A 24,099-nucleotide genomic window follows, 5' to 3' on the forward strand; every position below is an offset into this window, starting at 1 on the left:
CAGGAAGAGGGGGGCCCTTAGGAAGGGGGACCAACCTGTGTGGACCACCCACAGCAACACCCGCCAGTGACCCCTCATGAGACCCAGCCCCCAGCCGGGCACTGAGCTGTACACCAACGGTCAGCCCAAGAAGGGGGGAAACTGAGGGACAGGGGTGTGAGGTCCTTCTTTCAAGGTCACACAGCCAGAAAGGGTCAGGAAGACACGCCCACAGCTCCTGCCTCCCACGCATCCCTGCAACAAACCTAAGGACTCCAGGAGGAAGCACCATGTCCGTGGAACCACCCAGAAGGTGTGGCCCAGCCCGGCTGGACAAGGGGTCCCCAGCCTGCCGCCTCGTCCCCTCCAGGCACCGGGCAGGGGTGGGGGGCACTGGCATGCAGGATGGGCTGAGGAGAGAGGCGCGGGCCAGCCCACACTGTCTGGACATCTCCATCTGAGCTCATGCCTGCGAACGGGCAGCACACTCCTCCCATTTCCAGGGAACTGGCCGGACGCCCTCGGTCTAGGCAGCCGGGCCCCAGAGGACACGAGAGGATTTAGGGCCCGGGCGGGTGGTGAGCGCCGCTACTCCAACAGATCTCAAAGAGGCTCCAAGCGCAGGTGAGAAGGCTTGGTGCCCCTCCACCCACCCACCTGCTCTGCCCAGGTGAGGAGACGCTTCCCCGAGGACGCGGGGGGCAGGCGCTGGGACATGGGGCATTATTTAAAAGCTGGCGCCCTGGGGGCCCATCTGGGTGAAAGGGCAGGTGGACCCGCTCTGAGTGCAGACAGTGGGCCATCCCAGCACACCATCCCCCCCCCCCCCGCCCGCCCGGCACAGCCCGGCCTCCCCACCGCTTACCTCCGAGCCGCAGCGTCTGGTAGGCCCCTCAGTGTACCCTGGGGACCCGCAGCCCTGAAAAGAGAAGGTCAGCGCAGTCACCCCAGGACACCAAAGGGCGACCCAGCTCACTGGCCCTGAGGATGAACCAGCATGTGTCCCGATACGGGACAAGCCTCGAGGGGACAAAGGTGAGACCCCATAGGGGACAAGGGCAACCAGAGAGAAGATGCTTGGGGTACCAGGCTGGGGGGGTTGCTCAGAGCAGGCAGAAGGGGAGCTGAGAGGAGAGCAGGTCCTTAGGGTAGATGGGACCCAGGGAAGTGGGGAGGGGGTCAGGGTGCCCCAGGCAGGGGCACAGCCCAGCAAAGGTGTATGACGGGAACCCAAAGGGTATTAGGTGGGCCCTGTCTCTGTCTTTCTATCCCCCTGTCTCTGTCTCCCTCTTCACCTCTGGCTCTATCTCTCAGTTTCACCCCATCTCTGTCCCTCTCCATCTGTCTCTGTCCTCCCCTCATTGCTCTCCTCACCCCGCACTCCCTAACCTGGAGCCAGGGTCTTGATGGCCCCTCAGCTGCACCTCTGAGCTGAGAACAAGGACCACCGTGGGTCCCGGGGGAAGGGCACAGGAAAGGGACAGCTTGGAGAGACCCCCAGCTGCTCCAGTAGAGATCCCTGGGACCCGTTCTCCCTCCCCTGGAGACCCTCCCCTGGAGACCATCCCCAGCAGGGCATGGGCCTGGGCTAGGACAGGGTTGTCGGCCTCTGGCTCCCTGAAAGCCACTGCCAGCAAACACTCACATTAGCTTCTCCCCAGAGGACCCAGGGCTCTGCAACCCATCACCACGGTCCCCACGCCCGCTCTGAGGCTTCAGAGCAGCCCCTCCCCAACGTACCTACAGCAGAAGTGCCCGGGGTGGCCGGGGTCTCCCTCAGCCCACCTATACCCTCCCAGCCACCAGCTGTCTCCACCAGGGCATCTTCCTTCGCCCCTCGCCAGCGCAGGACGGTGTCGTTGGGGCCATCATTGGACACGACCCCTCAGAGCCTCCAGGGTGGGGGACTTACCAGAGTGTGGTCCAGGCCCTCCTGGTGGGAAGCCAGGTGCAGAGTCCCTGATGGAGGAGGCAGGAAGCCCCTCCATGTGAGGCCCACACGGGGGTCCCTTTGCCTGCAGACACCTGTCCCGCCATTGCTGACGTCTGCCCACTGTGCAGGGCCCTGTAAATCTGAGGTGCGCTCCGTGGAGCCACCTAGCAGGGAGGAGGGCAGGGCCCACACCCGCCAGCCAGCGTCACCTCACCTACCCTGCACCAGGCCCGGCTTACTGCCCAGTCTGAGGCCTAAGGGTCAGGCCCAGGCCAGAGAGGGTGACCCCTGGGCTGGAGCCCTGTGACCTGGGGCGATGCTTGCTGTCCCCCACCCCCCACCCCGGGCCCCACTGCCTGCAACTCCCGCGGCCCGCAGCCCTGTGTACCACCTCCCCCAGGGCCGCCGCCGAGCCAGCCGGGATGTTCGGACTCTGGAGAACCTTCAGCAGTGTGCTTTTCTACCTGACCCTGGCCGTCGGCCTCGGAGGGCTGCTGGGCAACGGGCTGGTCCTCTGGCACCTCGGCTTCCACATCAGGAAGGGCCCCTTCTCCGTGTACGTCCTCCACCTGGCCGCCGCCGACTTCCTGTTCCTGGGCTGCCAGGTGGGCTTCTCCGTCGTGCAGGCCGCCCTGGGCTCCCGGGACAGCCTCTACTTCGCCGTCACCTTCGTGGGCTTCTTCGTGGGCTTCTCCGTGGGGCTCTGGCTGCTGGCGGCCTTCAGCGCCGAGCGCTGCCTCTCTCACATCTTCCCCACCTGCTACCAGCGCCACCGGCCCCGGCACACATCGGGCATCGTCTGCGGCCTGATCTGGGCCCTGACGCTGCCGGCCGTGCTGCTGCCGGCCCACGCCTGCGGCCTGCTGCGGACCAGCGCAAGCCCGCTCACCTGCCTGCGGTACCACGCGGCCAGCGTCACGTGGCTGCTGTCCCTGGTCTGCGTGGCTGGCGTGGCCGGCCTGGTCCTCTTCGTCTGGGTGGGCTGCTGCTCCCAGCGCCCACGGCCCAGGTTCTTTGGCATCGCCCTGGGCTCCGTGCTTCTGCTGCTCTTCTGCGGCCTGCCCCTGGTCTTCTACTGGAGTCTGCGGCCTTTCCTCAACTTCCTGCTGCCCGTCTTCCTCCCGCTGGCCACGCTCCTGGCCTGCGTCCACGGCAGCGCCAAGCCGCTCATCCACTTCATGGCCGGCCGGCAGCCGGGCAAACGCCAGCCGCTGCGGGCGGTTCTCCAGAGGTCCCTGGGGGAGGAGGCCCAGCTGGAGGCCGGGGGGCTGGCCCTCCCCATGGGCCTCCTGTAGGGGCCAGCCCGGCCCGACCCTTCCCGGGTGACCCCCCCAGCCCCAGCTCACCGGCCCCGGGGACCCAAGGGCTGAGGACGGAGCCTCGGCCGTGGTCCTGACCCCTGCAGCAGCCGGAGCCTGAGGAGGTCAGGGAGGCCTGGGGGTGGGGAAGGAGGAAGGGGCAGGAAGCACCCACAGGCCCCAGGCAGAGCCCACCTCCCAGCTCCTGCCTCTTCCCCACCCTGCACCAGCTCAGGCCACAGGCGCCAAGGCGCATCAGGGGGTTGGACCGATGGGAGCCCAGGCTCTGGCTGTGCTGGGGATGTCCTTGTGCGAAGGCCACTAGGGCCGTGCTGTTGACTCTTCTCTGCGGGAGGGTCGTGGAACCAGCCTCGCCCCAGGCCCCCCAGCAGTTCCTCGCCAGTCACCAGATGGCGCTGCGTCCTCACCAAATGTGCCCGAAGTGCGCTTTGGGAAGCAGGCTCGCTGCAGGGGGGTGGGTACAGCTCGAGGGGGGGGGGGCCTGCCCTTCCGGCCCTACCCCCGACCGAAGGTCCCGGACACCTCACTGCCTGCAGGGTGCTCTGGCCCCAGCCCCTATCTTTATCCTCCCCACCTACCCAGAATCCTGTGCTCGTCCACCCATTGCCCCACCCCTGCCTGCTCCCTGCAGACACTGCCCCGCCCTGCCCGTTCGCCCTGGGGCTTTCCTCGTGGAGGAAGTAAGAGAGAGAGAGAGAGAGACAGGGAGGGACATAGAGGGACACGAAGCCATGCTTTTTAGCTTTCCAAGTGCAAATCATTTTATGTATTTTCTGACGATTAAAAGAAACATATAGTTTATGGTCATTGTCAAAACATGCAAGCTCTACAGAAAATATTGAACAGATAAATCACCGAAACTCTTTGGAGCCAGGGGGGAATCATTTGGGTGTGAACCCTTTGGCTATGTCTGTGTCTCCAGTAGAGATCCACAGAAACGCCGGCTGTTACCAGGAGGAGGACACTGCACGCACCTGAATTCTGTACCTGTCACAACAAAGCCTTTTACAAGCGCACAGATTTGTTTTAGAAAATTGTCAGTTTTTTTCCGCGAGAAAAGTGCTGTGTTGCTCACTATGGGAACTTCGGAGGACACTAAACAGTGGAAAGAAGGGTCACCTGCCACTACCCACAACCCAGAGACACCTGCTTGTGCAGGTTTTCTGTGCCTCCGGGGAAGAAGGGGCTCTGGCCCCACCAGCACCGCCCTCCGCTGTCTCCCCGGACGATGAGCCCCTTGACGCAGCAGGTGCGGCAAGAGCTGTCAGTCTGATGTGATGTGGGGCCGGGAGCAAAGGGCCAAGAAAGAATTCTTAAGACAACGTTGGTTCAAAAAGGTGGTTTTATTGAAGCACAGGACCCGTGGGCAGGAAGGGCGGCACTGGGGTTGGGAGGGGTGGCGATCTTATACTTTCAAGTTGGGAGGGGCAGAAATAAAGACGTTTCCCAAAGGATTGTCACGTGTTAAAGAAGACCCACGGGATCCTGGAAGTCCAGCTATTGTCAGGCTAAGATGCTTTTTTGCCTCTAGCAAAGCATTAACGTGAGGCCGTGAGGCCCTTGGGAGTTCCGGGAGGAAGGTCACTCTGCCTGTCTGCCCCTTTGTCAATGGGCTGCAGGTTGTAAGGACACTGAATTTTATCTACATTTCTTTTGCCTTGTTCTCCTCGTCCAGTCTGAAGGCTGTCCTGTGGCTCGGGGAGGGTGGGTGAAGCACCCTGAGCCCTGGGAGTTTGGGCAGGCTGCTTTGGGGGTGGGATGGGGTGGGGTGCAGAGGGGTTGTCCATCTTTGTGACGTTTCTTGCCAGACCCCAAAGAGGGGTGTGGCCTCCTTCTTGGAAGGGCTAGGAATGGGATGAGGGTTAGGGGAGCAGTTTCAGACTTGGGGTGCCCCAGGATCAGCCCCATCCTCCCAACCTAGGGAATAGCCTTGGGGCCCTCCATCTCTATCCTGGCAGGGACAGGTGGGGACAGGCAGGGACACAGGCAGCTAGCGGTGTCTGTGGCTCATGATAAACAGCCCAGTCTAGACAGACGGGGAGCGCGGAGACCTCTGGCCAGGAACCCGCTGCTGCATTGTGGGGACACCAGCCTGAGCCCAAACAAGCCAGTGAGCGTCCTTGGTCCTGGAGGGACAGGGCTGCCACTGCACTGGGCTCCCATCCTGCTGGCACCTCTCTAGCTGGGTGACCTCCAGAAAGTCACCTGACAGCTCAGAGCCCCGGTCTGCATAGGGGGCGGAGCAATGTCTCCTTCCAGATCTGATCCAGGGCAACAAAGGCCAGGCAGCTTGTCCTAGGAAGAGGCGACCCCAGGTACTGTCTGCCTGTCCTGACCTTCAGGGCCAACTGCATCGTCTCCCGTATCCAGCAGAGCTCCAGATGGCCCCAGCCAGCCCTGACCTCGGCACCCCACCATGCCATGCGGCTCTTGGCATGTCTGACTAGCCATCAGTGGGCACCATGGTCTCTGGCATGCACCTGCCCTGGCTGACCACTCAAGGTGACCACCTGGCCCACAGAGGCCTCCCACCTCCACCTCAGTACCTCGTGTCCTGCATCCTTAGTCGCTCACCCGTCCTTGTCCACGTAGCTGCTAGAAGTTGAGCTCCAGAGGGCAGGGAACAGGTGACTTTATCCACTGCTGTCTCCCCTGTGCTGGGGGCTCAGACAGACAGAAGGAGGGGCTCGAGGAGCATTTGTTGAACAATGGACAGGTAGAAGGGTGAATGATAGGGTCAAAGAATCAATGATATGGATGAAGTGGAGTACAACTGAATGGAATCAGACCTGGCTGATTCTGGGTTCTAGAACCTTCCCAGCCAGCCTGAGTACTGACCACTGACCTGAACCCTGAGCTGGATGTTGGTTACAGGAGGGCCCAGGCTGCTCCCTGCAGAGTCCTGCTACCCCAGCCCCTCAGCCCCCCTCGGCCCCCCTCAGCCACATTCTCCCCTTCCAGCCAACAGACGTCATTAGAGCCAACTCCAGGGGGGCATTGGACAGGAGACCAAGACATGGATGCACGGTGGTGTGGCCCCTAGTCCCACGGAGTTTGGGGTCTGGAGAAGGGACAGACATAAACACTGTTCAAAGATAGCATGTGAGTGAGTGTGTGCACTTAAATGTGCAGATGGTTAGAGAGGTGCCCCAGTTTGCCCTTGACAATCCCAGTTCACCCACATTGCCTTCGTGCCATTAAAGTTCTCTTTTTGGACTCCCAAGTGTCCCCGTGTGGAGGCCAAATCACCCGGTTTCCCTAGTGTGAGGGAAGCATGGAGGAGGGTCACATATCCCCACTCAGAAGGCAGGTGGGCTTCCAGGAGGAGGGGGTATCTGCCTAAGCCTCACAAAGGTAGTGTGGGGTTAGGAGGAAAGGGCTGCAGTGGGTGGGGGAAAGGGGGAGGTCTGAAACACGCACCTTCTGTGAAGAAGAGAAAGATGGGGACCTCCACGGGAAGCTGCTGGCAGCTGGGGAGCAGGCGTATACCAGGCAGGGGACAGAGGGCGCCCCAGGGAAAGTGGGCACAGGCACACAACTGGCCTTCCACCCAAGTCTGCCTTCCCTGTGGTTCATCTCGAATTACATGTGTCTGGTCTGACACGGTGGTCAAACCTCTGTGGTTTGGTTTGGTTTGGTTTTCCCAAACGGATATCCAGTCGTTCCAGCCGCATTTGTTGAAAAGATTTCCCTTTTCTCGTTGAATCCCATTGGCGCCGTTAGTGTAAATCAATTGATGGTACAGGGCGGGTCTATCTCTGGACTCTTGTTTCCCTGCTCTACTTGCCTGTCCTTCTGCCAACACCACCGTGTCTGTTCCTGTGGCGTGATCATACGTCATGAAACCACGTGGTCCAAGTCCTACAGTGCTCTGTTTCTTCCTTGAGATTTGCACTTCTGCATACATTTTAGAATCAGCCTGACAATGTCTTCAAAAGGCTACCGATTTTATTCAAAATTTTACTCAATTTTATTGAGATTGCATTAAATCTATTCAATTATTCTCTACAATTCATGGAGAACGGGCATCTTAACAATAGGGAGTTTTCCAATTACCATGCATGGCTTACCCCACACACCATTTATTTCAGTGTTCAGTACTGGCCAGCTCTCCTTCATCTGGGTGCCCTGCACGTGCTTCGTAACCCTATTCCTAGGTGCCTGAGGTTTCATGGTGCTCTGTGGGATAACTTTGGATTCCATTTTCCAATTGCTCATCGACAGTTTCTCGGTTTTTTAAACATTGATCTTGATTCGTTATATGATCTAACAGCTATCCGGCCAAATTGCTAAATTTGATTAGCTCTGATTAGCTCTAGTTGTCTCTTTGAAGGTGACTTAGGATTTCCTATGTACACGACCACACCATTTGCAGATGGAGGTAGTCTTTCTACTTCCTCTGTTTTGGCCGAGATCTGCCACACCACGTTGAGGAGAAATGGTCGTACCCTGATCTTAGAGGGAAGGTGTTCATTATTTTACCATTAAATACGATGTCATCTGTAGGCCTTTTGTTTATGCCTTCTGTCATATTGACATCATTCCCATCTATTTCTAGTTTTCTGGGAGTTTGGGTTTTTATAAATCATGCATGGGTATTGAAGTTTATCAAATGCGTTTCTTCACGTATGAAGGCAACAGTGTAGGGGCGCCTGGGTGGCCCAGGCAGTTAAGCATCCGATTCTTGATTTCAACTCAGGTCACGATCTCAGGGTTGTGAGATCGAGCCGCACGTTGGGCTCTGCACTGGCCGTGGAGCCTGCTTGGGATTCCCTCTCTCCCTCTTCCTCAACCTCTACCTGCTCTTCCTCTAAAAAAACAAAAAAACAAGAAAGAAACCTGATGTATGAAGACAATGCTATGGTTTTCTCCTTTAGTCTGTTGACATGGTGAATTACACGGTTCATTTTCCAAGGCTGACCTCTACTCCTTGGATAAACCCCACCTGACCATGGGGTGCGGTGCTCTTTACGTATCAATGGACTTGATCGGCCAATATTTTGATAAGGGTATCTGCATTCCGTTCCTGAGGGATGTTCTCTCACTTCATTCGGGATAACGTCCTTGTCGGGTTGGCGTCGGACTTGGCCCCTCCTGCTCCGTTCTCTCTAAGCGTGTGGCTGAGGCCAGTATTATTTCGCGGGAGGAGCCATCCGGGTCTAGACTTCTTGTGAATGGGGTTTAAAACACACTTTCCGTTTCTTTAGCAGATATGTGGCTACTCAGGTTCCCTTTCTCTTTTTCCCCTAGCTTCAGAAAGTCTGATTTTTCAAGGAATGCTTCCGTTCCAGCCAACAGGCAGTAGGCTAAAACTAGATACGACGTGCCTCGTTCCCGTGACCGCGGGTCATGTCAGCGCATGATCTCTTTTGTGCCTCCTGGGGGTAATCTGTGTTTTCTCTTGACCATTCTTGTTCAGTTTGAGCAATACTCTTAATCCTTTCAAGAGAACCAGCTTTTCACTTGGTTGTTTTTCTCTGTCGGTCATCCGTGGTCTCTCCCGTGGGCTCCTGCTTGTCTTCATTACATCGTTCCTTCCACTCCCTGGGGCTTTAATTCTCTCCACTTCTTCTAGGTTCTTGAGTTAAGTAGCTTGGGTCATTTCCTTTGGATCTTTCCTGCGTCTAGAAATGTGCGTGAAAGCAATGGTTTCCCCTTCAGGCCCTGCCCCACCTGCTTCCTGCGAGTCCCGAGTCCCGTTCATTATCTTTGGATTCAAAATATGTCCTCATTTCCTTTGTGATTCCTTTTAAAAGTGTTATCACTGGATTTCCAAACACTTAGGGAATTTCTATTTATCTCTTTGTTTTGTTGTTGGTTTCTAACACAATTCCTCTGTGGTCTGAAAATATGCTGTCTGTCCTTCAATTCTTTCGGGTTCATTGAGACGGGTGTGTGGCCCGGCCTGTGGTCGCCGGGCCCGGTTTTGCGTGCACGTGGAAAGACCGTGCACTTGTCCTTGTCGGATGCAGTCGTCCAAATTCTTCGACGAGCTTGATTTTTTAAATAATGCTGTTTTCCTACCTCGGTACTAAGTGGTTTCATCTGTTTGTCATATCAATTACTGAGGGAAGAGTGCTAAGATCTCCAGCTGGGAGCATAGAATTTTTCCTTTTCTTTCCACCAGGTTTTGCTTATGATATTTTGAAACTGCGTCATTAGACCCACACCTGTTTAGAATTACTATGTGCTTCTGATGAACTGACAACTTTCTCATGTAAGGATCTTAAAATATGTCCAGAGATTATTATCTACCCCGCCCATTGGAGTGTGGGGGCTCGTTTCCCTGCCTGGAGGGAGGCACTGCTCGTCCCTTGGAAAAATGAATAGGCTGAAGCAGACATGATCGTGTGCGGTGCAGGCCCAGGTCACAGGAGGCACTGTGGCTCTCTCCCGGCTCTCTCAGATCACTCTCTCTGGAGGAGGTCATCCGCCCACGCAGCCTATAAAGAAGCCCACGTGGCCAGGAACTAAGGCCTCCTACCAACAGCCAGCTAAGAGCTAGCGGCCAAGGGAACACACCATCTTGCAAGGGGACGCTCCAGCTCCAGCCAAAACGTCAGGTGACCACAGACCTGGTCCACAGCTTGATGGCAGCCACGTAACAGACCTGGAACCAGAGCCCCCCACAGAAGTCCCTCCCAAATTCCTGACCTACCGAAGCTGCAAGATGATTAAAGTTTGTTGTTTTAAGATGCTAAATTTTAGAGTAATTTGTTATGAAGCAATCGACTTCTCACGCAATCATGGTGAAATGCTCCTCTTGATCTCTGGCAAAATGCCGCGCCCGGAAGTCTGCCCAGCTTGAAATTAACGTAGCTGCCCTGGCTGTCTCGTGATTCTTCTCTTTTAATCAACCTGCACCTTTATATTTACAGTGTGTCTCTTATAAACAGCACATTGTTGGGTAGTATTTTCTTCATCCAACGTGGAAATCTCTGCTTTTTAATCAGAGAGTGTAGTCCCTTTACATTTAACATAGTGATACAGTTGAGCGCAGGGCTCCCATCTCGTCATGTGGTTCCTATTTGTTACTCATGTTCATTGTCCCACTCTTCATCCTTTCTTGCCTTCTTTTGAATAAGAAAAAAAAATAATGTTTGGTGTCCCATTTTATCTTCTCTATTGGCTTTTTGTTTTTTTCTGGCAGATTTCTCCAGACTATGACATGCTCCTTAACTTACCACAGTGAATAGTTGAGCACTTCACCGGTGAGGTAAGGACCCTGCAGCAACGGTCAAGGCCACCTGCCCTTCTCCAGCCCTTTGGGCTATTACTATATATTTTATTTCTACATATGTAATAAACCCCAGCCTACATTTTTATTGCTCTTGCTTTAAATGGTCTGTAGAATTCTAAATAAATTAAGAAGAAAATGTCCATGTATCGTCACCACATATTTATCGTCCCCAGTCCTCTCTATCGTCACCACATATTTATCGTCCCCAGTCCTCTCTATCGTCACCACATATTTATCGTCCCCAGTCCTCTCTATCGTCACCACATATTTATCGTCCCCAGTCCTCTCTATCGTCACCACATATTTATCGTCCCCAGTCCTCTCTATCGTCACCACATATTTATCGTCCCCAGTCCTCTCTATCGTCACCACATATTTATCGTCCCCAGTCCTCTCTATCGTCACCACATATTTATCGTCCCCAGTCCTATTTCTACTTTCGTCTGCATTCGTCTTCAGCCTGAAAAACTTCCTTTCATACTTCATGTCTAAAGACCACAATTTCTCCCAGCTTTTGTCTTTCTGTCTGAAAACGTCTTTACTTTCCTTTTGTCTTCTAGGATATTTTCATTGAATATAAAACCTAGATTAACAGGGTTGGTTTTTTTGTTTTTTGTTTTTTGTTGTTTTTTTTTTTTTTTTTGTCTTTCTCTCTCTCAGCATTTAAAAAATGCCATTGCATGGCATTTGGCTCCCATAATTTCAGAGGATAAGTCAGATTTAATTATTATCATCGGTTCCCTCAATACAATATGTCTTTTCTCTCTGGGTGTTTTTGAAATTTTTACTCTGGGTTTCTGCAGCTTGACCGCAAAATGCTTAGATGGGGTGTTTTTGTATTTGTTCTACTTGGGATTCACTGAGCTTCCCAGATAATGCCTCCCCAACGATGTCTACCCTTTGTAATGTAGATACTCCTCATGGGAGCATGGATAACCAGAATAGACATTTTTTAATCGTACAACTATCTGCTGCCTATAAAAGACACACTTTAGATTCAAAGGCACAAATAGGTTGAACACAAAATGATTTTTCATGTGAACGATAACGCAAAGAGAGCTCGAGTGGCTAAGCTAACACCAGACAAAATCAACTTTAAGAAAAAAAAGGTTACTAGAGACAAACAAGGACCTTTCTTTGGTGATGAAAGGATCAGTCCATCAAAAAGACACGACAACTGTAAACACATGTGCTGTGGCGTGCTGAGCAATGCCACCTAAAAGACATCAAGATCCTAATCCAGGCAACCTGTGGATGTCACCTTACATGGTAAAAGGGATTTTACAGGTGCAATTAAATTAAGGATCTTGGGATGGGGGTGGGTGTTCCCTTACATTATCTGGGGGTCCCAATGTAATAAGGACCAAGGTAGGAAGGAGGACTGGAAAAAGGAGGGAGCAGGAAGAAGATGGTGGAAGCAGAGTCGGAGAGAGAAAACATACCAAAAGCTGTGCGGATGGGACGGATGCCTTCTCACCATCCTCCCACGGTGGAGAAAGATCAATCATCTCCCGGTAGCTCTTCTCACAACAGTACTGATCCCATCACAAGAGCTCCACATTCATGACCTAACTGCATCCTAGAAGCCCACCTCCGAATACTACCACACCAGGGGTTAGGGCTTCACCATATGCATTCCGTCCTTAGCAGCTGGTTATGGTCAGAAGGAAGGAAAGGGGAGGGATCCAGGCCTATGACTTATGGGCAAATTGGCAGAACTTTGCCATAGAACAAGTAGGCTGGAGAGCTGGCTTCCTCCTTCCACAGGTGCCTGTATGTGAGCATACTCCCCCTCCCAAAGAAGGGTCCCCAGGGGTTGCCATCACTCCTCCCAGCATGCACCTCTGTGTCTTTGGATGCTGAGTCTGCCACATTCAGCTCTATGCACCTTGCAGAGTGCAGGCCTGACCCCAGGCAGAAGCTGAGGGTTTGTAGCATTACTGCAGGTGTTGGACCTAAGGAAAAGCTGCTCTCAGGTCCAGGGAGGCCCTCTCCCCGGACCCATCCTCCATCTGTGCCCTTGTGCAGGCTCCTGGCATCCCACCCACCAGCTGACCTTAGCCAGCCAGAGCTTCCTGGGGACCTGTCCGTCTACAATGGACCACCCTCCAGCAACCTCAGGCACCAGGCAAAGGGTTTGAAAAGAGACCCAGCTCCCCAGCTCCTCCACACTCACTGTCTGGAGTTGCTGACAAGAACGTGTCACACCTAGGAGACCACCCAGCATCTCTCCTGGGCAACCGGGACCTTGCTGGGCCCAAGGGCTCAACCAACACAACACAGGACCAGAGGTCAGCACCTGGTAACCTGCAAGCCTGCAAATGGGTAGCTTTTTTGACATTCGCAGGGATTAAGTGTTTTAATTAGTTGTCAGCACTTAACAATTGGGGATTTTCACATCAAAATCCCAATCTCTGGCCTCTCTTGAAGGTCAGAGACTGGCAAACCTCGCCTGCATCTCCAGCTGGGAGGGACTGGCTTTACACCGGTGCACCTCACGCTCCCCCAGAGACTCCCTTCCTTGAGGTCACCCTGAGCCCAGACCACTCCTCACTGATTGAAAAGGAAAGTGAATGGGTCTTTTTGCTCCCATCTTTTTGGTGAAAAGTGGGGAGACACAGACACAGAAACCCTCAAGAAAAAAATAGGAGCGGGCTCGTTTCTTTGTGGTCGTGAACATTTCTTCATGTTGAATGGGCAACAAAACTATGTGGCACTGAAGGATAAGAATTCACCGCACTGGACCCCTTTGCTGTACAGATGGAGAAACTGAGGCCCAGACAAAGAGTGCCCAGTCTCAGGTCACGCAGCTGGGCAGCAGCCGAGCCGGGCCCCCTCCCACAGATGTGTGAGCACATCTGTGATGCCGGGAGCCACACACCCTGGGGGCTCTGAAGAGGACCCTCCCCGTCTCAAACCTGCAGGGCCCATTAGAGATGACCTGCCTGCCTTGCAGACAATGTGTGGGCCTTCCGGCAAGGGGGCAGCAAGTGGCCTATGGCCTGGCTAACGGCCAGCAGGAAGCAGGGAGGCCACTGCAGAGACACCGATTAAGGACATTTGGTGGTTTCCCATGGGGAGCCAGGCCCTGTCTTGCCAGAGAGAGACCTGAGAGCCCCAAGCAGACAGATGGAGAGGAACCCCTGCAGCCAGCAAGACCAGCCTGGCCAAGCTTCCTCCTCATTAGTGTCTCTTTAGGATGCCACTCAGCATCTGTGCCCAGGGAGAAGTCCAACCCCGTCATAGGACAACCTTTCTGGAACAGATTTGAGGATGGGGTTATTCCCTGTTCTAAAATATTGCCTCCACTGGCCCTCATGGGGTCCGAAGTTCCACCGTTAGCATCATATTTGGGGGTAAAGTGGGATAAACTGACAGCAGAATGGAGATTGGCTCCCAGGGCTGGGCTAGTACCAGGCCTGGTCAGAAACCATAAGGCAGGAAGAACAGATTTTCAAGGTTAAATATGGCCCCAGCTGGCATGCTAAGAGGGAGTGGGGGACCCACAAGGCCTCCAGGAGACCCTAGGGTTAGTGATGCCACCTTGCACCAGGGGCCTGACACGGCACCCTTTCTGTTTCTCCATTACATCATCACTATCACCATCACCACCACCACCACCATCATCACCATCATCATCAGCTTCATCATCAGCTTCATCACCACCACCACCATCATCCCCATCACCATCACCATCATCATATATTATCACCACCATCAGCAGCAACACCATCATCACCATCACCACCATCATCACCATCACCACCATCATCACCACCATCACCATCATCACCACCACCATCATCATCACCATCATCACCATCATCACCACCATCATCAACACCATCATCCTTATCATCACCACCATAATCATCATCACCATCACCACCACCATAATCATCACCATCATCATCATCACCATCATTGTCATCACTATCATCATCACAATTACCACCATCACCATCTTCTTCGCCATCACTCCTCCTCCTCAAGGCATCCCCAACTCCCTGCCAAGGACAAAGGAAAGAAGAAGGAAGAGAATCATCCCACACCTCCAAGCTCCACATCTCAGCTCATGACCTGCCCTACTTCACCTCTGTGTGCCTCGGCTCCCTCCCCAACCCGGTGCACACACATCGTCTCCTCCATCAGGCCAGTCTCCGAGCTCCCCGGATTTGACCTCAGCCATCTCTAAATCCTGACCCGACACCAGCCTGCTCGGCAGAGATGCTCACCTGTTTGCAAGCGCAGGTGAGCACGGGCACCAGGAGCCATGTTCTAGCTTGATAGTCCCTGTCTCAGGCAAAGGCCTGTTAGGTGCTCAGTAAACACTAACAGAAGGGGTGGAGAGTGGGGAAAGGGAGGGGAGAGCAGAAGAGAAGGGAGAAGAGGGAGGGGGGAAGGGGGAAGGAAGGACATGGCGCGGGAGAGGGAAGGAGGGACGGCTGAAGAATAGATCCAATTTTCCCTCTTGGCTGAGACTCACAAATTCCCTGGGAAATGAAAGCTCTCCAAGCTACACACAGCTTAGGGGCCACTCCCACACCCTACGGTTCTGTGAAGTTCCCTTCCTCGGAAAGGACAAGACGTCTGCCCTTTGTAGTGAAAGGAAACGGAAAGGAAAACACATCACCTTGCCCTTCCTGTTTTTCAGACTGGCCGTGTCCCTCTGTCCCTCTGTAAACCGATGTCCATCAGGGCAAGGCCACTTGACTCTCCTCCAGAGACTCCCGGCTCCCGGGTCCACATCACCCCAAGGCATGGGTCCCAGAGAAGGCCTAGGACGCCCACAGAATTCTGATGGCCGCAGGGAACTTGAGTGGGCATGCACCTGGCCCGCTCAGCTGTGCTCCAGCCCGAGGAGCAGAGGTCCAAACCCCTGCCCCTCACACCTGTTTGGGGTGCCCCCCTCTCTTGGTGGGAGTGGACCATCAGATGGCCCCAGGCCCCACATTGTCATCAGGACATCTGGAAGGTTCTAGCTGGCTCCTCCCAGCCTCTGTTTGGCACACAGTCAGGCCTTTGGTCCTGAGATCTATGAGGAGCTCTCAGGGGCAAGCGCTGGGAGCCCCTGACTCCAGCTGATGTGTGCAGAATATCCCAGAATGCCAAGAGCCCCCAAGATGGACGAGACAGACGTGACCGTGACAGATACACCCACAGGCGAGCATATCTGAAGCGAGGACAGTGCTGATTGGTGTCTATTTGGGAGTCGAGACATCATGGGCCTGGGCGGGGGGGGGGGGGTCAGCCTTCGCGTCTCAGGGTTGGGTGTGGGGTGCCCACTCCTGCTCCTGGGATTCCAAGCCATCACGATGTCAGGGTTGCCCCAGGGGTCCTGCAAATCAGCCCAGGGAATCCTGCAGCCCATGGGCCACCCTGGGCCAGGAGAGCTGACTGTGTTACAGAGAGGTTGGCACCGGGAGGCAGAGACACCCACAGCCAAGGCCCAGAGCTGGCATTGCTGACAATCCTGACGAAGACTGTCTGCCCCACGGCCCCCTTCCCCGGTTCCCACAAGGAGTCACCTGTATGTTGGGGACCTGCAGCTCTCCCACCCAACTTCCCAAAAGAGACTCACCAACTGTTGCTCGTGCAATGCTACAGGCCTTCCCTTGGGCACACTGGGCCGGTGGGGTGGGCAGAGCAGGGCTGGGCTGCCACAGACGGGCTGGGCAGGGGAGGCTGGACAGGGCCAGGAGGAGCTGGACCAGCCTGGGCTGGGCTGGCTGTGGCGCTGGGAAGAAGCCGGACGCCCGAGGGGATGGGGAGTTACACTAGAGGGCAGGAAGACTCTCGGGTGCCCCTGCCCCCGCTGTGTGACCCCGGCAGTCACCCACCCTCTCTGTGCCTCAGGCTCTGCCCCACCTATCCCTGGAGGGAGAGGCCCCGGGAGGTCATGTGGGCGCCTGTCTGGGAGGGTCTTCTGGGTGTTTCCTGCGTCATCCCAGAGCAAACCTGCCGAAGAGAAGGCAGGGCTGCGGGGGGTGTTAGGTAACATCCCAGCGTGTCCCTCACACTCCTCAGAAGGACGCAGCCGGGGCTGGAACCAGATCTGCCTGGCGGCCAGGAGGCTGCTTCAGCAGCCGGTCCTGCTGGCGGCTGGGGCTGGAGGCGACAGGAGCAGCTGTGAGTCCAGCTCGGATGCTGCCCTCCTCCACAAGCCCTGGGAGCTGAGGTCCCTGCAGTGACCCCCTGACCCTGTCCGTGGCCCCCTCCCCGGCCACCAGCCAGACACTCCCTGCACACCTGGGCCAGCTCAGGAGTTGCGGGACCCCCGCCAAGAGGAGCCCCAGCTAGGGGCCCCGGGGCCGCGGCACCAGCAGAGCCTTCTGCAGCCTGGCACAGCCCAGCCGGCAGTGGAGCTGAGGAGACTCGGGAGCACCAGTCTGGAGTGGGGAGCGAGCCGGCGCCCACATGCCCTGCTGCACGGTGAGTGCCACCCCGGAGGGGGCTCTGGGGGCCCGCGGGGAAGGGCCTTATGGCAGGCGGGGGGGGCACTGTGGACGCTAGACTTGGGGATCTGGAACTGTGTGGGGAGGGGGCCAGCGAGCAGCAGGTGGCGGGAGCGCCCGGTGCTCTGCTGACTTCCTCCGAGTTCCCGGGGACTGCACGCCCGCCAGGCTGGTGCGAGTGCTGCCCGCGGCCCCCAGCAGCGCCCAGCCTGGCGGAGACCTGCGGGTGGCGCAAGGGGCAGCGGGGCCGGCAGCCGTGCAGTGCTGCATTGCACCCACAGCCCGGGCACTCGCTCTCCAGGGCGCCCCGGCCGGCTGGCCGGCCCCCTCCTGGCAGGGAAGCCCGGCGGGATGGGAGCTTGGCGACTTGTAAGCCGTGGCAAGCGCCCCCTTCGCGGTCGCTTGGGAAGCGCGCTCTCCCCTCCTCAGTGCCCAACTTTCTGCCTTTTTTACCCTCAACAGTTTCTTTTTTTAAAAAAAAACAGACTTGAAAAGAGCACGGGCAGAATGGAGGACGAGGCTGGGGGCGCTCCGGGTGGTGAAGGGGAGTCCTCTGGACCTGGGAGCACATTGTGGGGTCTGCAGCCCCAGCTCCCCTGGTCCCTGAGGCCAGCAGGGCGTTTGTGAAGAGTTGAACCCAGGGACACGGTGCTGGGCTCCACCAGCCCTCGCCCTGGAGGAAGCCTGGCCTCAGGCCTGAGATCTTCGGGGGAACTGCCCCTCGGCCTGAGGTCCAGGCCCCCCCCCCGCCCGGCGTCATGGGGGACAGTGTCACCCGAAGGCTCCTGTGTGGGTGGCTGTGGGTCACACGCAGATGTTCAGAAAGAGCAGGTGCAAACCCAGCTCCCTCCCGGCTCCGTCTCTGGGTGAGCCCCTCACTTTTCCGAAGGCCAGCCCTTATCACTGACAGCTGCTTAGACGTGCTGGTGCTGGTCTGTGCTTGCCAGCTGCCCGGAAGCCGGCGCAGACCTCCGACATGGCCTCCGCTGCGCGCTCGCCTGTGTTTATGTAATGAGAGGAGGCTGCAGCCTGACGCGCTGATGCAGAACTGGGAGGGGAAAGCCCGGTTAGTGCCCACGGGGGCAGGAGTGGCCAGCTCAGGACCCTCGGCGGACCCTCGGGGAGAGGCTTTGGGCTGCAGCTCTGGGTTCTGCGGTGAGGAGTTCCTTAGACTGGGCTGGGACAGCACCGAGGCCCCGTGGGGCCCAGGCCCGAATCTGGCTTCTTCCCTGCTGCGTGTCCTCGGCCGCTGCCTGCACCCTCTCTCTGCCTTGCTTTCCCGGTCTGTGAAATGGGGGCAGGGGTGTTAATACTCGTGCCCTCCTGGCCATCCTTGTGAGAAGTAAATGAGCCCCTGCGGTGGCGGGGGGGGGGGCACATCCTGACACGAGGCTTCCCGTGTGTCGGCTGTTGTCACCGGATGTCCAACTAAACTATCATCAGCTTGGATGCGTGTCTCCTACTCATCTCCGCGGGAAAACACATTTATGTCTCAGCCGGTTATGGGGCAAGACAGGCTTACAGCGGTGAGACATAGTGCAGGCCGGAGCTTAAAGCCCCCGTTCTCAGTGAAATGCCCCCGACACGGGAGGCTCTCTGTAGGTGCCCCATGTCTCTCTGGGCTCTGACCCCACGACCACGCTCTGCAGCCGGCAGCCCGGGCGGGTAAGGTCCCTCCACCAGGAGGCCAGCAGGGGAGCCACCCAGACTTTCCCATAGGAGCTTCCCGGCCTCTGCAGCAAGGGGAGGTCAGGTCCGCTCAGCATCCCCGTCCTCTGAAGGAGGCTCAGGCTGGGCGGTCTCCGGTCACCCCCAGGAGACACTGTGTGCGGGTCCGAGGGCTGGACCCCACCTGCAGCCCCTCAGGGACGCGGCTCCCAGTTCCTCAACATTCCCACTGCCTCTGGCTGGCCCCTCGCCCTGGCCGCCTGGTGGAGGAGGTGAGAAGACGAACACTAAGTAGCAACCTCACATCCTCAAGCTCTCCTGCCCCCCCCCTCACCCCCACCCCCCCAGCCAGGGAAGGAGGAGAGTGGCCCAGGATGCCGGGCGCTGTGCCCACGACCAGGCTGAGGCCCAGGCTGCAGGCGCTGGTCCTGGGCCCCTCCCCAGAGCCTGGCCTCTCCCTGCCTCTTCTCCTGCAGGGAACCCATGGAAATGGGCAGGTTGGGGGGCCTGGGAGCTGGCAGGAGCCAGAGAAGGAGGTGAAGGTTCTAGATAATTTGGGGGCGCCGTTGGGATGGTGTGAGTGATGAGAGGGGTCTGCACAGCCTCCTGGCTGGGCTCCTGCCTCCCTTCCCAAGGAGCCCCCATGGACCGCCCGGGCCCCACACGGGCCCTGCTGCCCAGACCTCCCACCACACCCTCCTGCCTCCTGCCTCCCCTCTGCCCCCGGGGCAGGCTCTGGCGGGGCTGCCTCCTCCTCTCCCTCCCCTGGGTGAAGCTGGGGCAGGCAAGGACGCCCAGACCCTGCCAGCCAGAGGAGCCGCTCGCTGTCCAGCACCAGGGCGACCCGGGATTTGTCCCAGGGACCTTCTGGGCCTTGGTTTCCAGCTGGCGAGTTTCACATCTCCGCTGGGTGACTGAGTCATAAGCCATCATCTTCCAGATGGTCTCCCTGGCTGGCCTATCCATCCCTGTCACACACATGCCCATCTTCCAGACCCCTGCCCTCCCCGGAGCGCTGAGTCCCTCCCCAGGCCCGTCTGGGCCCTGAGGCCTGACTCAGCAGAAGGGTGGCTCACCCGGCTGGGGAAGGAGCCCCCCGCCTCACAACAGAACCACCTGAGACCGGCCCTTTCCCTCAGTCAGGCTTGCTTGGTGCGTTAACAGCGAGGTCGCGCCAGACCCCACGTGGGACCCACACCCCTTCTCTGACCAGCCGTTCCTCTGTCTATCCAGCCATGAATATGGCCACCAAACACTTAAGGGCCCTGTTCCCGTGTAATGTCCTTCAGGGCCAGGAGATGCAGTGAATAGCTACACGGGGCCCCTGGGGAAAGGCTCAGAGCAGGTGGGTAATAGCAGTGGGGTGTGTCAGGCTCCACTGCCCCAGCCAGGCCCAGGGCCAGCAGGTGCAGGCCGCTGTCATGATCATAGTTCCTGAGTGCACTGTCCCATCCCGGGGACCCCTCCTCCACCCCCCACAACTCCTGTGAGTAAGTCCCTCAATGAACCCGTTTTTCAGCTGGGGAAACTGAGGCATGAGGCAGTTGTATTAGTTAGCTAGTGCAGTGTAACAAATTGCTCCAATCCTAGCAGCTTAAAATGACCCCCAGCTACTATTTCCTGTGGGCCGACAGTCCCGGCAGGCCTTCTGGGTCCTGCACTCAGGGGCTCAGAGACAGAAATCAGGGTGTCGGCCTGTGGCGCCCCTTCTGCAAGCTTGGGGGAGAGTCTGTTTTGACATCACCGGGTGGCTGGTTCCTTGCAGCTGTAGGCCTGAGGTCCCGGACGTTCCCGTGCTGGCTGCCAGCAGCGCCAGCCGAGGTCCCCTGCCCCGTGGCCCCTCCATCTGTAAGCCAGCCACAGATGGCCTGTCACGCTCAGGAGCCCTCTCTTCAGTCTCTGACCCCCAGACCCAGCTGTAAGGCCCACCCCGGAAATTTCCCTCCAGAGCCCAAAGTCAACCAATCAGGGACTTCAGTTAATCCGCAAAGATCCCTGCTGCAAGTCACATGATGTCATCGTGGGAGCAACATCTCCTACTCACACGTTCCCACGCCCAGGGTGGGGTCATCCTGGAATTCTGCCAACGCCAGAGATTCACTCACCAACCCAGGAGGCCGGGCTCCAGGGAACCAGCCCACCGGGGAGGGAGTGCCAAGCCCAGGCGAGCAGGCACCAGGAGGCACATGCGTGTGGGAACCCTGGGGGCCACGTCAGAGCACGGAGCGTGGCCTGGAGAGCCGAGGAGGTGGCCAGGTGTGCGGGGAGCAAACACCCTGGCCGCAGAAGGGGGGCACGCAGGGCTCGCACCCACCTCCAGACCTAGCATGTGGCTGCCCAGAGGGGCCAGCTGAAGACCCTGGGTGGTGCAGGGCAGAACCGAGCGGGGAGACACCCCTGATTGCTAGAGCTGATCCGCACGGGTTCATGGTGAGACCAGGCCATCGAGAAGAGGCCCGGCGGCCCCAGCTACTGAGGGAGTTCAGGAGCAAGGCGGGTGGGACTGCTGAGAGAGGGTGTCCAGGTTGACGTGCCCTTGGGCGAGCGACTGTCCTTCCATCCGTGTGTTTATTGTCTGTCTGCCCAAATGGCAGCCCAGGAGGTGGGACCTCTTTGCTTTGCTCCCCGTGGGGCTTGCAAGGTGCACACAGCGCTCGGTCCAGGGCAGCCTGGTAATGACACTGGGACTGACCAACTTCCAGGCCACCACCTGCCAGACCACCTGCAGAGCAGACCGGGCTCCCAGGGCCCCTCCGAAGAGTGGCAGGCCAGCAGACAGGGCCAGGCCCATGCGGGCCAGCCTCGTCCTGGGTCCGAGGTCCAACAGCCCCCACCCCATGGGACAATGGAGGCCACAGCCGCAGGGCTCGCAGCCTCCTGCCAGGAGGCCGGGGTGGGGGGGCCGCCTGCCACTCTCCTGACCCCTGCAGCCTGCTGTAGGCCTTGGCCAGCCCCACCGTCCTTGTCAGGTGTGTGAAGGAGAAGGCAGGTTGCACGGGCCTCCTGGCACAGATGGGGCCTGTCAGCTGCCTTAAATTACAGCTCACTCCCCCCAGCCGGCAAGGCTGTCTCCTCCCTCTCTCCTTGTGCAGCGTCTCATCTCCCTCTGGCCCACCAGAGTTCTCTGCAACATCCAGGGCATGCGGGACATGCGGGGGGGGGGGGGGCGTGGGCGGGGATTGCTACGGCCACCACGCCAGCAAGGAGGCCTTTCCGGGTGCCAGGCCCCAGGCTCAGGGCTTCCTGCAAATGCCGTCACCGAACTGCCTTGCCCCCTGCCCCAGCCACAAAACATTCGAGGGCGTCTGGAGAACAGCATGGAGGGGCTCGTGGTCAGGCTGGAAAATAACAGTCAGGAGAGCCGGACAGGTGGGGAGTAGGGGGTGGGGGTGCAAACAGTTGTGAGCAGGGTGCCAGGAGCTCAGGAAGCTGCCGGAGGCCTCCCCAGAGGAGGTGGGAGGACCTGAGGCCCAACGCCAAGTGGGATCCCTGAGCTAGTGAGCCCCCCACCCAGCCCCTCTCCTCTCCCGCACCTGAGACATTTTCTCCTTTCTCCAAGATGGGGAAGGGCCATGTTTAGTTTGGCCAGTCATAGGCCACGTGATTAAACCTGCCATCAGTGCCCTCCCAACACCTACCTGTCACCTGTCCCCGACTCGTGAGCCCACCTGAGGCCGTTGCCAGAGCCCCAGGTTGCCCGGTCTTCCACCTGCACGGCCGGTGTGTATCCACGTCCTGGGCGGCTGTAACCGAGTGCTACGGGCAGGGCTACATGACAGGCGTTTAGTCCCTTCTGGACGTGGGGGCTGCAAGTCTGAGATCCGGTGTCCACAGGGCTGGCTCCTCCTCGCAGCTGAGGGGAGTCTGGTCCAGCGTCTGTCCTGGCTTCTGGTGGTCATAGGCGCTCTCTGCCATTCCTTGGCTGGCAGAAGCATCACCGTGTCCCTGCCTCATGTCCCAAGCAACCCGGCTGGCCACTTCCTACAGGTGAGAGGAGCCAGCAGGAGGTAGTTACCTCCCTCGCCAGGCCCCTCTGCCAAACCCAGTCCCACACGCCCACAGGGAGGCTTCCCGCCTGTTGCGGTCCTTTGAGAAGTCCCTGGATGGCCCTGGCCAGCCGGGTAGGGGCAGATTCCAAGCTGGCCTCTTCTTGCCCCTGAGCAGGTGTGAGGAGGCCTTTCCTCTTCCATACTTGTCCCCGGAGCAACTTCCCTTCTTCCCAGCAGAGGTCACTGTGGGGTAAGGGTTTGCTAACCCGGTCCCTGGAGATTCCCTTGGTGCCCCACAGGGACACGGTGGCACGGGAGGAGCGGGTGGGCGGGGCTGAGACCCGCATGGAGCCTAGAAGCGCCTGGCCGGAGCCAGCACCAGCGGACAGAAAGCGGGGGCAACTCTGAACTGATGCCCTAATGAGGACCATGGAGACCGCTGCGCCGGGCCAGGGCCATTGTCAACGCCGCTACTCACCCGGCCTGACCACCGAGACCCAGGGAGCACTCATGGAGTGCCTACTGCACGCCAGGCACAGGGCCCTGCTGTTCACGAGCGTTCGCTCACGGAACCCTCCTAAAAACCCAGCCTAGAAGTTGCTGTTAAAACTTCCCTTTTACAGGAGGGGAGGCTGGGGCTCAGCAGGAGAACGTGCGGGGCTGTCTGCTGGAGTGAAGTCTCTGAGAGATCGAGAGATCGGGAGATTGAGCGTTCAGATGATTCGTGCACCTTTCTCGCCCCCGGGCTCAGCCGCTCTGCTCCAGGGAAGAGATGCTTATCAGACGTGCCCTTTGGATCCAGGTGATTAAGGTTCTGCCTCCCAGGGAGGAAACAAAGCTTCTTAGTGAAAGACTCCAGATAAGCTCGGGGCAATTGCACGCTTCCTGTGAACGAGCAGGTAGCAGGAAGGGCTGTAGGGACCAGGTCCGCAGAGGAGGACGCGGAGCACCGGCTTATCCGGGAGCCGGCAACCGGAGGCAGAGAACCTCGGGCCGGATTTCAGGGGAGCTCCCTAAGTACAGGAGTGCACCCCGCAAGAAAGCCCCAGAAGGCAGCAAAAGGCCAGCTGGCCCTTCAGAAAGAGGGGAGTCCCCCCTCAACGCTGCCCACAGTGGGACCAGCGGCTACCTGGCGGGGCTGCAGAGATGAGCCCCTGTTCTGCCTGAGGTTCCCTCCGCTCCTGTCCCAGCAGGGGCCCTGGTCAGCATGGAGGCAGGGGAGAGGACAGAGGGGTTGGGGAGCTGAGAGAAACCGGGGCCCCACAGACACGTGGAGCCCACTGGGCTGGCCAAGAAGGCCGTCTCCATCCTGAGACCCTGTACCAGGGACTGGGGTGGAGGTGCCCTGCGGGACGCTCCCCTTTCTGCCACTCCTCTCTCCAGCCAGGAAAGGGGTGGCCTAACCTGGGTGGAGGAGGGCAGGGATAACAGTTCCAAGACGGCCCCCTATCTTCCCTCAGCCTCCTGTGTGTCAGGAAGGATCTGACCAAGGGTCCCTAAAGACCTACCCTGGCCA

The 24,099-nt window shown here is 58.0% G+C and overlaps 1 protein-coding gene across 1 annotated transcript; it reads left to right on the forward strand.

Moving 5' to 3' along the window:
- Nucleotides 1-550: 550 nt before the first annotated feature.
- MRGPRG (MAS related GPR family member G) lies at nt 551-3,207 on the forward strand. The gene is made up of 2 exons (XM_045775925.2): nt 551-649; nt 2,313-3,207. The coding sequence occupies exon 2, from the start codon at nt 2,335-2,337 to the stop codon at nt 3,205-3,207; it is 873 nt and encodes a 290-aa protein (XP_045631881.2). The 5' UTR covers nt 551-649; nt 2,313-2,334.
- Nucleotides 3,208-24,099: the final 20,892 nt, after the last annotated feature.

The sequence above is a fragment of the Ursus americanus genome, chromosome 24 (assembly GCF_024610735.1).
Source record: "Ursus americanus isolate L20-20 chromosome 24, mUrsAme1.1.p, whole genome shotgun sequence".
In the NCBI taxonomy this organism is placed as follows: domain Eukaryota; kingdom Metazoa; phylum Chordata; class Mammalia; order Carnivora; family Ursidae; genus Ursus; species Ursus americanus.

Coding starts and splice junctions, on each gene's coding strand:
- MRGPRG (XM_045775925.2), top strand. CDS start 2,335: ATGTTCGGACTCTGGAGAACCTTCAGCAGTGTGCTTTTCTACCTGACC.